General features: G+C 41.2%; 1 protein-coding gene across 18 annotated transcripts in view; it reads left to right on the top strand.

The window, feature by feature from the left end:
- LOC140477439 (uncharacterized) overlaps window positions 1–15,650 on the top strand; it is a 520,360-nt gene that overhangs the window by 437,311 nt on the left and 67,399 nt on the right. For 12 of the 18 annotated variants that reach the window (XM_072571355.1, XM_072571356.1, XM_072571352.1 and 9 more), the window contains 2 exons: window positions 10,801–10,894; window positions 11,550–11,620. In XM_072571355.1, coding sequence (XP_072427456.1) covers window positions 10,801–10,894; window positions 11,550–11,620 — 165 coding nt within the window. Of the gene's footprint in view, window positions 1–10,800; window positions 10,895–11,549; window positions 11,621–11,775; window positions 11,985–15,650 lie in introns of all 18 variants that reach the window. The other 6 variants (XR_011960730.1, XR_011960729.1, XM_072571359.1 and 3 more) reach the window with 3 other exon arrangements.

Genomic DNA, 15,650 nt, shown 5'->3' with positions numbered 1-15,650 from the left:
AGGGACCAGAACAAGAGGACATAGGTTTAGGGTGAAAGAAGGAAAGTATAAAAGAGAAACTTTTTCACGCAGAGGGTGGTATGTGTACGGAATGAGCTGCCAGAGTAAGTGGTGGAGGCTAGTACAATTGCAACATTTAAAAGGCATCTGGATGGGTATATGAATAGGAAGGGTTTGGAGGGATATGGGCTGGGCACTGGCAGGTGGGATTGGATTTGTTGGGATATCTGGTCGGCATGGACAAGTTGAACCGAAGGGTCTGTTTTCATGCTGCACATCTCTGTGACACTGTGACGCAATAAGCAACAAGCTTAGAAAGTTGCAATGGGAATTTCTTCCCTTGACAAAATTCCTATGGAACGGCTAACTCAACAAGAATTTTTGGAAGACAAGTTATATTTTTTTTTCCACTGTGACCAGGTTCTAATCCTGAACTATGCCTAGAAAATTGGAAGTTCCCAGAATTCCATCAGGGACCTAAAATAAACATTGAGTTCCTGATTAGAATATGCAAGGAAAGTACTGTAAGTTTTAGGTGGACACCCATTTAAGGCCAGTTTGTGAGAATGTTTTCCAAGTATCGTTGCAATACAGAGCTTAGTACTGCAGCATTGGTTATATTTGCATACATTTTCCATCTCATTCAACATCATTTGTTTATTATGCTTGTGAATTAAAAATATTTTTTCAAATTTCTTTAGAAGTTGACTCTAAGAAAGAACTCAAACACTTCTGAATGCAAGCAAATAGCTTTCAAGAGCAATTCAAGCTAATAGACAGGAGAGCCAAAGTCCCTTGCATCAAAAACACGATGATGGGAGGAAACAAGCATCCAACAAAATCCAAATGATAAAGAGGGTTATAGTTGGTGCAGCATTAGAAGCTTCGTTACAACGGCTTTTCCGATAAAAGTTACAAAATGTACTGTCTATGGTTTTGGGCAACTTGAAATATTTGCAGGATATTAAAACCATTAGATGTGGACAGCATACTTTGCAGGATTGTTGTCAAGAATGGGAAAGGTAGACAGACAGGAGACTGGGAGAACGCAGCAAGCCAGGCTGCATCAGGAGGTGGAGAAGTCAATGTTTTGGATGTAACCCTCATTCAGGACAGTCAGGCAGTATACATATTAACACACAGGACCCTGTTTTATGAAGGCAAAAATATTTTATGCATACATTACACCTTTTTTGTTAGGAGATCAAAAGATTGTGGAGCATGCCAATCTCTGCTGCATTCACATTCACATGTTTTTAAAACCAAAATCCACTAGTTTTCATTTAGAGCTTAGTTTCATCCTCAGCAAACTTCTCCAAAATAACTTCAAAGCTATCTTGCTTCTTAAAAGTTCTAAGGTGGGTCAAGTATTCAAGCTTTCCTTATAAGCACATGGTTGAAATAAAACAAATTAAAATTAATAATCACTTTCACTTTAAATTGAATCCAAAATGCTACATTTTAACCCTTAATATATTCCAAAAATGGAGACAGTATAACACATACCACAAAAATGTCTGGTGTATCATCTGACTTGTACAGAATATGGGAAAAAAACCTTTGATATGATGTGTGTTAGAATTTGAAGACTAATATTTCTTGAATCCAATTCAGAGTCGAGAGTGTGGTGCTGGGAAAACACAACAGGTCAGACAGCTTCCAAGGAGCAGCTGAATCAATATTTCGGGCATAAGCCCTTCATCAGGAATGAGCCGGGGATAAATGGGAGGTAGGTGGGGCTGGGGGGAAGGTAGCTGAGAATGCAATAGGTTGATGAAGGTAGGGGAGAAGATGATGGGTCAGAGTGGAGGGTGGAGCGGATAGATGGGAAAGATGATGGTCAGGTCAAGAGGGCAATGCCACGTTGGAGGCTTGGGACTGGAATGAGGTAGGGGGAGGGGAAATGAGGAAACTGGTGAAATCCATATTATTCACGTGGGGTTGCAGGATTCCACGATGGAAGATGAGATGTTCTACCTCCAGGCGTCAGGTGGTTAGGGTTTGACAATGGAGGAGGCCCAGGACTTGCATGTCCTTGGTGGAGTGGCAGGTGGAATTGAAGTGTTCAGCCACAGGGCGGTGGGGTCAATTGGTTCAGATGTTCTCTGAAATGATCCGCAAGTGGGCATCCTGTCTCTCCGATGTAGAGGCAACCACATTGGGTGCAACAGATACAATAGATGACATTTGTAAATATCTGTTGGATGTGGAAGGACCCTTTGGGGCCTTGGACAGAGGTAAGTGGAGTGGTGTGGGCGTAGGTTTTGCATTTCTGCAATGGCAGGGGATGGTGTCAGGAGTTGGGGGGTGGACTGGTGGGGGGCATGGATCTGATAAGGGAGTCGCGGAAGGAATGGTCTTTCCAGAATGCTGATAGGGGTGGGGAGAGAAATATATCCCTAATGGTAGAGTCTGTTTGTAGGTGGCAGAAGTGGGAGAAGATGATGCGATGTAAGCAGAGGTTGGTGGGATGGAAGGTGGCGACCAGGGGATTCTGTCCTTATTGCGTTGGGAGGGGTGGGGTTCAAGGGCAGAGGTGCAGAAAGTGGAGGAGATGCACAGAAGGGCATTGTTGACCACATGAGAGGGGAAATTGTGGTCTTTGAAGAAGGAGCCATCTGGGATTTGTTTATAGTAGAATTGGTCATCCTGGGAACAGATACGGTGGAGGTGGAGGAATTGGGAATAAGGGATGGCATTTTTACAGGAGGCAGGGTGGTTGAAGGTGTAGTCCATGTAGCTGTGGGAGTCCATGGATTTGTAGTAGATATCAATTGTTAGTCGGTCACCAGAGATGGAAATGGAGAGGTCCAGGGAGGGGAAGGAGGTTTACGAGATGGCCGAGGTGAATTTGAGATCAGGGTGAAAGGTGTTAGTGATAGATTGCCAAATAATTTGTGGATCTATTTTGGCATCACTCCCCATGAGTCTTACAAAATTAGCTTTGCGTGTTCTTAAAAGTAATTATTTTCTATTCCACTTTGCACTCATAAATATCTTAAAAATATATGGAAGAAGTTGTTTCAAAAGAAAAAGACACAAAAGATTGAATTTTTGTACCGTATGCACAGATGATACAGTACAAAAACAGGCCATTCATCTCAATCTGTTCAGATTGACATTTTGAGTTCCAGTTCAAGATCTCTTTGAAGCTTCATCTAATTTAGTTGGGACAGTCCTCTATTTCTTTCTCCCTCATATGTTTGTCTAGTTTCCCCTTAAGATGCATCCATTCAATTCATCTTCATGAATTCCTGTGACCACAAGTTCCACTTGACACTATTCTCCAAATAAAATTTCTTTGAAGTTCCCTGTTTATGACTACCTTATATATTTACGGGCCAGATTTTGCAAAAACTGTCAATCTCAGGTATATTGCTACTCCACTCCAAGAAATGAAAACTCTCTGCATTTCTACAGGAGATTCCAATCAGAGCTCTTTCACAAATATGGAACCATACTTCCAATCTGACAGACCCCTTATAATGTAGAACAGGCTGGAGAAGGAGAGTACATCCCTTTTTCATGTCATAATCTGAAACTTAAAGATGCAGATCACAGAATGTCACTTTGAAAGCTGCTGTTAAAGGGCTAGAATGTACGATAAATGTGAGGTTTGGACACCAGAAGGTAGTGTGGTAGGTAATTAGGACGGGGTGAGGTGCACAGTGTTTGGAGGGGGGGAACCCAGTTGGCATAGGAGGCTGGTGAATATGGTGTCACGTGAGTACATTGCCACAGAGTAGGATGACAATTGGTTAGGGAGTAAGGAGGCCAGTTGGTTTGGGTGCTGGGACAAGGGGACCAGTTAGGTGAAGATATGTTCAGTGTAAGTTGGGATGAGTAGGAGGTATGAAGCCTGAGTAGGGAAAGGAAATTGTGAGTGTCAGGCAACAGGAGGAAGGATCCAGTCTCCAAGGTTAGGGAAGGGAGGTGTCAAGTTCAGAGGGTGCAATGCCACTGGTGGAGAAGAGTGATCAGGTCCTAAAGGAATTAAGATTTTAAGGGGCAAATATCAGATCCAGAGAGAAGTTTGGGGATATCAAGTCAAGCAGAAGGAAAAGTAGGGAGAGGCAGTGTGGAAGCAGGGAAGTCGGGGCCAGAGCGGAGAGAGTAGGATCCCAGGCATAGAAGGTGGGTATTGGGTCTCAGATGGAGAAGGAGTGCAAGGGTTCTGGGGTAAGTATAGTTAGGGATATGAGAAGTAAGTTGGCAGTTCAGTTTAATAGTTGCTCAAGTTTTAGATTTAATAGTCTAACTTTTCCTGAGTGATGATTTACTTCAGCAGAACCCTCCAAATTTCTCAATTTAAATGGATGCTTTCAGAGTCTTCTAGGCATAAGAGAATTGCCCAATGAACTATTCAATTCCCTGAGCAATTCCTTGTTGTGATTCTACAAGTTCCCTGTGCGCTACTCCCATCTACTCTTCAGAAATACTACCTGGCTTTTGGAATATCTGGGCCAACAATTCTAATTTTGCTCTTCCCAATAAATGGAAACATCCTCTCTGTATTCCTGTATCAAATATTTCTAGTTTTGGACTCCCGTATTCCGGGGAAAAGACCTTGTCTGTTTACCCTATTCATGCCCTCATGATTTTATAAAAATCTGTCAGGTCACCCCTCAGCCTCTGACATTCTAGGTAAAATAGCCCCAGCCTATTCAGCCTCTCCCTGTAGCTCAAACCGTCCAATCCTGGTAACGCCCTTGTAAATCTTTTGTGGGCGGCACGGTGGCACAGTGGTTAGCACTGCTGCCTCACAGCGCCTGAGACCCGGGTTCAATTCCCGCCTCAGGCGACTGACTGTGTGGAGTTTGCACGTTCTCCCCGTGTCTGCGTGGGTTTCCTCCGGGTGCTCCGGTTTCCTCCCACAGTCCAAAGATGTGCAGGCCAGGTGAATTGGCCATGCTAAATTGCCCATAGTGTTAGGTAAGGGGTAAATGTAGATGTAGGGGTATGGGTGGGTTACGCTTCGGCGGGGCGGTGTGGACTTGTTGGGCCGAAGGGCCTGTTTCCACACTGTAAGTAATCTAATCTAATCTAATGAACCCTTTCAAGTTTCACAACATCCTTCCTATCGCAGGGAGACCAGGATTGAACGTATTATTCCAAAAGTGGCGTGTGGGAAGGTGGGTGAGTCAGCTGTTGGGTGGGGGTTTTGGGCATCGATGGGAGGGTGAGGGTTTCAATAGTGTATCAGGAGTCAGGAGTAAGATTTTCATTCCTCTGACTTTTCTTCGTAATTATTGAGCTAAGTAAATTGGGCCCTCCAAACTCTCTGGCTCTAACTCAGACTTGGGGACGTTTTTGAGAATCCCAGATGTTGGGTCTTTGCCCATCTGCAATATCAATTTTATGCGCAATATCCATGGAGTTAGCTGCATTAGGATGTCTGTATGCTCCTAACGGGCACCTCTACTCTGTGTTTTAGCAATCACTATTTTCTTATCGGAATATCTGGGCAATTATGATAGCTTATCAAAGATAAATCACATCTGTTGCATTGCCCATGACTTGTCTCACTAATAAGTCTTCAAAGAATTCAATGAAATAGACAGAGGAAGATTTTCTTATTTAAAATACGTACTAAGTATTCCTGATGATATTTTACTGTCAAGGGATCTCTCCATTTTCTCATTGAGTTGGGATCCCATTATTTTTCCTACAATTGACGTTAAGCAAACTAGTCAGTGGTTCCCTGGACATGTTCTACCTCAATTTTTAAGTCTGACATTAGCTAAGCTCCAGTCTTCTGGTACAACAAACTATGATTTTGAGCTATACTCAAACAAATTTTTATAATAGATTATTTTAAAATGTGTGAATACAATCACTTTCGAACATGGATTTTATCCTTTTTAGAATTTGATTCATTTATTTAATATTTTGCTTTATATATAAAGTATGGTTATAACGTTTTTGATCTCACTTTCCAATGTTATGTACTTTCTCTTGGTAAATATTGATACTTTTGCCATTTTCAATCGCTGCCTGTGATTTTATCATTTCCATCCCTGAATGGTACTTTTGCCATTGCAACTATCTTGTTTTGATATATGTGCCTGTAAAATATTTTATTTTTGTCTAATGTACTTTGCTAAATTAGTTTTATAAGAACATAACAAATAGGATCATGAGTGAACTTCGATCCCAACTCCACTTTTCCATTCGATCTTCAAATCCCTTGATAACCAAAAGTCTATCAATAACATTTCTAAATATATTTACCAACTAAGCATCCAGAGCACTGTAAAATTCATAACTCTGTGAAAATAATCTCAGTTCTAAATGGCTAGCTCTTTTTCCTGAGATTATTATCCCTTCTTCTAGACTCTCCAGCCAGGAGAAACAGGCTCTTAGATTTATGCTGTCAAATTATCTCTCATTCTCTTAAACTCCGGAGAATATTGGTTCTTTCTATTCAATCTGTATTCATTGGATAGTCCTTTTATCCCAGAAATCAAGTCAATAACCAGAATTGCACACAAATTCCCATGTAATCTCAGCAAACTGCTACATAGTTGTTGCAAGGACTCCAGGGGAAAACCTTGAATTAGGAGGGAAAATGGACAGTGGAATTGTAGTGCACAGTAACCCACAGCTGTTGGTAACAATGTGGGTAGCTTACAAATTCAAGTTGCTTGCCAATTTAAATGATAGCAGCATGCAGCCCAATTCTAAGCACAATTCTGAAAGTCCCATGCCTCAGTAAGGGGCTTACCAGTACAGTAGAACTTAAAGGCTACCTACTTCCTGAAGTGCATTCCGGCTTCAATAGTATTGGAACTGGTTACATTCAATGAGATCATGGTTAACTTGATAATTCTCAGCTCCATTTTTCTGCCTTATCCCATAACCCTAAATATGTTAAAAATCTGTCTATCTTCACCTTGAGCACACTTAACAACATGGTCTCTACAACTGTACACAGAAGCAAATCCCACGGATTCACTATCTCTGAGAAGAAATTCTTCCTCATCTCCATCTTAAATGAATGACCCCTTTCTCAGAGACTATGCCTTCTGGTCCTACATTCCTGCGTCTATCCACTCAAGTCCCCTAAGAATCTTACATGTTTCAATTTGCTTCATTCTTCTGAACTCCAATGAATGCAAGCCTAAATTAAACGGGTAGCACGGTGGCTCAGGGGTTAGCGCTGCTGCCTCATAGTGCCAGGGTCCTGGGTTCAATTCCCACCTCAGGCGACTCTCTGTGTGGAGTTTACACATTCTCCTCGTGTTGTATGGGTTTGCTCCAGTTTCCTCCTACAATCCAAAGATGTGCAGGTCAGGTGAATTGGCCATGTTGAGTTGCCTGTAGTGTTAGGTGCATTAGTCAGGAGTAAATAAGGGAATGGGTCTGGGTGGTTAACTCTTCAGAGAGTTGGTGTGGACGTGTTGGGCTGAAGGGCCTGTTTCCATATTGTAGGGAATCTAATCTAATCTACCCAGCATTTGCTCGTAAGAACTGCCCACAATTCCACTATATCTCTCATTAGATAAGGAAAGTGAAACTGGTCAAGGTATTCCAGATGTAGTTTGACTAGTGCCTTATATAGTTTTAGCAAGACACCCACATTTTGTACTCTATTCCCTTTGAAATAGACTTTTTATTTGGATTCCTTATTACTTGCTAAACTTAGATGCCCTTTTTGTGAGGACCCTCAAATCCCTAATGGTTACAGTTTTCTGTACTCTTTCCTCATTTAATTAATATTCTGCTTTTCTACTCATCTTGCTAAAGTGCATAACTTCACATTTTCACACATTGTATTCCACCTATAAATCTTATAGCCACTCACACAAACAGTTTCTCTCAATTCTTGGTAATAACAGCATCACCATTTGCCTTCCAAGCCATTTTTAAGCTATATACAACTAGCAAGAATACATCCACTTTGATCATCCAAGGCCTTAATATATATTTAAGTAAGTGTACTCCTTGTAGCATATCATCACGAAATGTCTCCTTTATCCCAACACGCTGTCTTCTGTTAGTTAGCCAATTCTCAACCCATGCTAATATAGCAACCAACAGCATAGGCTCTTTTTATATATGGTGTCTTATCAAATATCTTTGGAAATCCAAATATATTACATCATCTATTCCCTTTTAGTTACTTTACTTGTTACCTCCTCAAATAACTCCAATGAATTTGTCAGGCATGATTTCTGCTTCATACAGTCATGTTAACTCTGTTTGCTTATGTTATCTCTAAATGCTGTGCAATTACATCCTTTGCAGTAGACTTTAATATTTTCCCATGTTAACTAAGTAAAGTGGACTTTAGTTTCCCTTTCTTTTCTTCTTCCTTTTTGAATAAGGGTGTCACAGTGGTAGTTCACTGATTTTTAGGGACTTTTTCAGAATCTACAGATATTGGTTTGCCTATTACTTTTTATTTTCCCATGGTTATTGTATTCTTTTTTCTCTCCCCTCCCACCTTTAGCTCATGGATTATTTAGGATTTTTGGAATGTCCCTAATGTTCTATATCGTAAGGATTGAATTAAAGTATTTATTGAACTTGTCTGTCATTTCCTGGTTCCTGCCCTCAGAAATTCTAAACTACCCATTCAGTTCTTGATAATCTCAATTTATGTGTGATCTATGACCCTCAGCACTGACCTCTGTGACATTCCCCCAGTTATAGGTTGGCATTCTGAAAATGTTTACTTTTTCTCAACTTTATGTCTTCGTTTAATTTTACAGAATGGTTTCCCTGAAATTGTTTGTCCTTTTGTATTGTATGTCACCAGAAATATTCACCTTTGTTCTAATCATAGAAGTGAATAATAATAATGGGAGTTTTTTGGTAATTGAGGCATTCCGGCTGAAAGCTTCATTCATCAGATCCAATGGGAATGATTGAGGGTGATGAAATTGATAGTTTCAGTGAAGATATTGAAATGTGGATATTGATGAATGCAGAATGGTAAACATTGTTTACATGGCATTAGCAAAGCCTTTGACAAGATTCTGTATGGTGGACTGATTAGTAATGTTACATTGCGTGGAATTCAGGGTGAGCTTGCCAGTTGGGTACAAAACTGGCTTAATGGCAGGAGATAGAAAGTGAATATGGCGGGTTATTTTTCAGATTGGAGGCCTGTGACTAAAGGTGTTCTACATTGATTCGTACTGGGTCAATTTTTGTTTGTCATTTATAAAAATGATTTGGATGAGAATATAGTAAGCATTGTTAGTAAATTTGTGGACAACACTAAAATTGGGGGGAAGAGAAGAGGTTATCTAAGATTACAAAGCGATCTGAATCAATTCGGTCAATGGGCTGGAGTGGTAGGTGGAGCTTAATTTGGGTATATGTGAGGTGTTGCATTTTGGTAAAACAAACAAAGGCAAGATTTACACAATTTAAAGTAGTTGAAAAGTGTAGCGCTGGAAAAACACAGCAGGTCAGGCAGCATATGAGGAGCAGGAGAGTCAACAGACCAGGCATAAGCCCTTCCTCAGGAATGTGGGGAGGGGGTTAAGGGAGCTGAGAGATAAATAGGAGGGTGAGGGTAGGGGTTGTGTGAGGTAGCCAGGAAGGAGAAAGGTAGACGCAGGTAGGCGGTGATGGTAATAGTTCGGAGGGGAGGGTATAGTGGATAGGTGGGAAGGAAGATGGACAGGTAGGACAGTGCAAGAGGGCGGTGCTGAGTTGGAGGGTTGGATCTGGGATGAGTTGGTGGGAGGGGAGATAAGTAAACTGTGAAGTCAACGTTGATGTTGTGTGGTTGGAGCGTCGCATGGCAGGAGATGAGGTGTTCTTCCTCCAGGAGTCAGGAGGTTTGGATTTGGTGGTGGAGAAGGCCAGGACTTGCATGTCCTTGGCGGAGTGGAGTGGGAGTTACAGTGGTCGGCCACAGGGCGGTGGGTTTGTTTAGTGCCTGTGTCCCAGAGATATTCCTTGAAACGTTCCGTGAGTTGACGTCCTGTCTCCCCAGTGTAGAGGAGACCACATTGACAGCAACAGACACGGTAGGTAAGGTGTTTGGATATGCAGGAAAATCTCTGCCTTGGTTAATGTTGTAGAACAGAGAGACCCAGGGATTCAGACACAAAATCTTTTGAAATTTGCATCACATGTAGATGGGATGATTAAAAAGGCTTTTAGCATGCTTACCTTCATTGTTCAGACCTTTGAGTGTAGGAGTTGAGACAATATGTTGCAGTTGTACAGAATGTTGGTGAGGCCTCTTCTGGAGTACTGTCAGTTCTGGACTCCTTGTTGTAGGAAAGATATTATTAAGCTGGAGAGCGTGCAGAAAATATTTACCAAAATGTGCCAGAAATGGTGATTTTGGGTTAGAGAGGTTGGATAGTCTGGGACTTTCTTCATTGGAGCATAGGAGATTGAGAGGTGATCTTATAGAGATTTATAAGCTCATGAGGGTATACATAAGGTGAGTGGCAGGTGTCTTATTCTCAGGGTGAGGGATTTCAAGACTGGGGACATATTTTCAAGGTGAGAGGAGAAAGATAAAAAAAAGAGGGCAGGTTTTTTACAGAGTCGTTCATGTGTGGAATGAACGTCCAGAGGAAGTGGTGGATGTGGGTACAGTTACAATGTTTAAAAGACATTTAGATGTATACATGAATAAAAAGTGAGTGGAGGGATATGGACCAAATGCTGGCAGGTAGGAGTAGGTTAGTTTGGGATTATTGTCAGCATGGACTGGTTAGACTGAAGAACCTGTTTCCGTGGTGTATAACTCTATGTGACTCCTAATTAAATCACTATGATAGGACCATTTATAAAAATCCAATTCAATTTCAAACTATCATTTCACAGACTTTTACAGAAAACCATTGGTAGTTTAAGTCAAGAATTGAAGAAAATAAAAATGGAATTAGAAGAAAAGAAAAATGATACAGAACAAATCTGGGTATGCTAAATAAATCCTGCTATTCTCTTTGTGTTGTTTGCTTACATACAGTTATACTTGTAACTGGTTTTGTGGTACTAAAAAACTACATTAATCTATGTACTTGTCATCTGTTCAGTCCTGTTCAAAGCTGCTTGAGTTATGGGTGGCATGGTGGCTCAGTGATTAGCACTGCTGCCCTGTCTTACAGTACCCGGCTGGGTTTGATCCCAGCCTCGGGCAACTGTCTTGTGTAGTTTGCGCGTTCTCCCCATATCTGTGTGAGTTTCCTCTCACAATTCAAAGATGTGCAGGTCAGGTGAATTGGCCATGCTAAATTGCCTATAGTGTTAAGTGCATTAGTCAGAGGGAAATGGGTCAGGGTGGGTTAGTCTTCAGAGGGTCACTGTGGACTTGTTGGGCTGAAGGGCCTGTTTCCACACTGGAGTCAATCTAATCTTATTACTAACTCCGGTGTAATTCTTACATTTCACTTGAATAAACATATCTATTGCTTAACTAGTCATAGCTGGTATATATAGATAGTCAAGGAAATTCCATTCTTTCATCAGTAATTTAACAAAGTTATGTTTTGATAAATCAACATTACTGAAATTCTGTAACTACTGCTTTTGCCCTTATATACAAACTCAAAATGTTATTGTCTATTAAATAGGCATTACAGAATCATTCTGCCAATCAGCAGATACTGCTCAATCAACTCAGAGGTCTTCTGGAAGATCAAGAGTAAGTACTTGTATCATTTGCATGTCTTCTACTACATCACAGCTGTTCACATGAAATCCTTTCTTAGCATACTGACAGTTCATTTGCTACAATGATATTGTAGTCATTTGGTATTCCAGATCTCATGTTGCTAATAAACACACATTTTGTTGAAGCCTTTCATCTTGCACTCAGAAGGATATAAAGGGGAACCAATGGGTGTAATACATTTGGACTTCCAAAAGGCTTTTGACATGATACGATACATAGATAACTGCTGAGGGTGTCGGAGAATAGAGGATTGGGAAGATAATAGAAGACACAACGTTGAGCAAAGGGGGGCATCTTCAGGATGCCAACCTGTAACTGGTGGATTGTCACAGAGGTCAGTGTTGTTTGCCATCCATATTATAACATGCATGAGAGAAATGAATATACAATAGCCAAGTTTGCAGATAACACAAAAATAGTTGAATCAGAGGTTGGGTGTTGAAGCCTGAACACATTTAAGCTGACATTTCAGTGCAATATTAAATACTTATTGGGAGTGGTCCAAATCTTGTCTACCAGCATGGATGAATGCCAAAGATCTGCAGGAACTTTTTGGACAAGTGAAGAATTGTTTTCTGAGATCCTTGATGGCAGCAGGACAGAGTAGCTAGGTGGCTAAGAAGATAGATGGGATATTTGCCTTTCGTAGTCAAGGCATGGAATACAAGAGCAAGGAGGTTATGCTGGAGCTGTGTGTAACATTAATTAGGCCACAGCTGGAGTACTGTGTTCAGTTCTGGTCACAACACTGTGGGAAGGGTGCGATTACATTCAAGAGGTACAGAAGAGATTCACTAGGATGTTGCTTGGGCTGAAATGATTAATCTATAAAGATACTAAACAGGCTGTGGTTGTTTTCCTTAGAGCAAAGATGTCTGGGGTGATCTGAAGTCTAAGATATGAGGGTCATTGATAGGGGAAATTGGGAGAAACTTTCAATAGGAACAGGAATAGGAAATTTCACCCCCTCGAGCCTGTTCTGCCCTTTTCTCTTTAATAGAGGTGTCAAAAACCAGAGGCACAGTTTTAAAGTAAGGAGCAGGAGATTTAAAGGGGATTTCATCCAGAGAATATATGGAGTTCTCTGCCTAAACAGGTGATAGAGAAGGGAACCCTCAAGACATTTAAGTATTTAGATATGTACTTGAAATTCCATAGCATACAGAATATAGGCCATGTGTTGGAAAATGGAATTGACAAACATAGATGCTTGAATACTGGTGTGGGCACGATGATATGAACGACCATTTTTCCTTGCTGTAAAACTTTCTTCTTCTCTGTCTATGACAAAAGCACAAAGCTCTCCCAATGTTCTGATTAGAAATCTTCTTTCAGCCAATGCTGCCAAGATTTTTTAGTCATTCATTCATTCATATCCTATTTGTAGGTTGTTTCTTTGCCATCTTCAATTCAATTTTGGTTGAGTTGCTTGTTGCACAGTCACTTTAATAATTTTTTTTGGCACATTTGCTGTGCTCAGTGAAGTATGTTGCTCATATTCCCTTTCTTAGTTTCAGAAAATAAATGTTTTGAAAAAAACATGGATGTTCATTTTGTTGTATTGGCCATGATAAAGTTCTGATGCAGTGTTTAGTGTACAAGGATGCTCACATTACTTGGAGTATTAGGGGAGACTCTAAAGTTTGACCAGCTGGAGTAGGTAGTGCAAGGGATCCTGGTGGTGGGCACAAAAGCATGTCAACCTAATTTGTAGACTTGATTCCCAGTCAGGCAGGAAAACAGAAGAGTTATGGCACTGCAGCTCCATTGAATCCACTAGGTATTTAGTAATACATCTACCTCCTGGATCAAGCAAGCTTTATGGTTATGGGTTTGCTGGAATACAACTGCATAGAGTTATTTTGGAAAATGTTAGACAAAAATGAGGCACCAGCCTCATTATAATAGTTAAATTGGCAACCCACCTCTTAAGAGCACGTCAGTTGCCTGATATGACCACCCCGATACCCTCCCCCTCTCCTTCTTTAAAACCAAAAGTGGGCAGGTTGATTTCAGGATTCATGTTTTTGACACTTCTAGCTTCTGTTTGCCTCACGAGACTGAGGTGTGTTTTGTTTCATTAAATGACAGTTTGGAAGCAATGGGAGAGTCTGTGAATGGGAGGTGACTGCACATTTGAGACTCTAGCACCATCAGGTTACCACCAGCAGGTCCCTTCCCAGAAACGTGCAGCCTCCAGCGCTTCAGAGGAGGCTGAGGGACCCAGTCCTAAACTATCAGCAGACATGATAATTACTCACCCAATTCAAGTATTGCTGAATGAAGAGACCTTAGACTGCAGGTTCGTAGTTCCTTGAAAGTAGAGTCGCAGGTAGATAGGATAGTGAAGAAGGCATTTGGCATGCTTTCCTTTATTGGTCAGATCATTGAGTATAGGAGTTCTGGGTTAGTGGTGCTGGAAGAGCACAGCAGTTCAGGCAGAATCCAAGGAGCTTTGAAATCGACGTTTCGGGCAAAAGCCCTTCATCTTTTATTCCTGATGAAGGGCTTTTGCCTGAAACCTCGATTTCGAAGCTCCTTGGATGCAGCCTGAACTGCTGTGCTCTTCCAGCACCACTAATCCAGAATCTGGTTTCCAGCATCTGCAGTCATTGTTTTTACCTCATAGGAGTTAGGAGGTCATGTTGCAGCTGTACAGGACATTGGTTCGGCCTCTTTTGGAATATAGTGTGTGATTCTGGTCTCCTTCCTATCAGAAGGATGTTGTGAAACTTGAAAGGGTTTAGAAAAGATTTACAAGGATGTTGCCAAGGTTAGAGGATTTGAGCTATAGGGAGAGGCTGAATAGGCTGGGGCTCTTTTCCCTGGAGAGTCGGAGGCTGAGGGGGTGACCTTACTGAGGTTTATAAAATCATGAGGGGCATGGATAGGATAAATAAACAGGTCTTTTCCCTGGGGTCGGGGAGTCCAGAACTAGAGGGCATAGGTTTAAGGTGAGAGGGGAAAGATATAAAAAGGACCTAAGGAGCAGCTTTTTCATGCAGAGGGTAGTGCATGTATGGAATGAGCTGCCAGAGGGAGTGGTGGAGGCTGGTATAATTGCAACATTTAAAGGGCATCTGGATGTGTATATGAATAGGAAGGGTTTTGAGGGATATGGACCAAGTTCTGGCAAATAGGACAAGATTAGGTTAGGATATCTGGTCAGCATGGGTAAGTTGGACTGAAGGGTCTGTTTCCGTGCTGTACATCTCTATGACTCTATGAGTCTAAGTCTGAGATCCTTGCTAACCTACAATTTCTCCTCATGAAATGCTGGCTCAATTTTAAAAATCAGTTTATTTTTTCCAATCCCTTCTACAAACACCCAATCCTTATGACCTATGCAAGCTTAATACCCTCCAAAGCATCTATGCTCATCTAATTCTGACTTCTTGGAAAGTTTCTGTGGTAATTGTTCCTCTGTGAGTGGCCCTACTTTCAGTTACATTGGCCTTTGGTCTAGAATTCCCTTCATAAACATTTCTGCCATCCTACCTTTTTTTTTCCCTTTAAGGTCCTCTTTAAAACCTAACTGTTTGCCCAAGCTTTTGATGCTTTATCCTAATATCTCCTTATGTAGCTCCACATCCAATTTTGCTTCAGAGCAATGTTCCCTCTAAGCTGCGCATAACTGCTGGGATGCTTGTGTATGTCAACCCACGTGCCAATAAATGGCTTCTGTTTCCAGAAGCTTCAGTTTCCAGAAGACATTGCTGTGCAGAAACCTCAGAGACATGCGCAGTAGCAAACAAAGCTATAGGGAATATTACTTCATGTAAAATACCTTGGTATATTTTATTACATTAAAGGTACTGGATAAAAGTGCATTGTTGGTGTTGTTACATCTGTTGCAGATTATTTACCAGGAACATTATAGCCAGGAGAAGCAATTTCCACACATAATAAGCAGGTCTGGCAGCATCTGTGTAGAAAAAAACAAGTTAATGTTTCAAGTCCAATATAATGTCTTTGGAACTATTTTCACATGCAGTATCAG

Source organism: Chiloscyllium punctatum, chromosome 5 (genome assembly GCF_047496795.1).
Source record: "Chiloscyllium punctatum isolate Juve2018m chromosome 5, sChiPun1.3, whole genome shotgun sequence".
Classification (NCBI taxonomy): domain Eukaryota; kingdom Metazoa; phylum Chordata; class Chondrichthyes; order Orectolobiformes; family Hemiscylliidae; genus Chiloscyllium; species Chiloscyllium punctatum.
The sequence above is the reverse complement of the archived record's forward strand: the minus strand, read 5'-3'. Positions and strand labels throughout refer to the sequence as shown.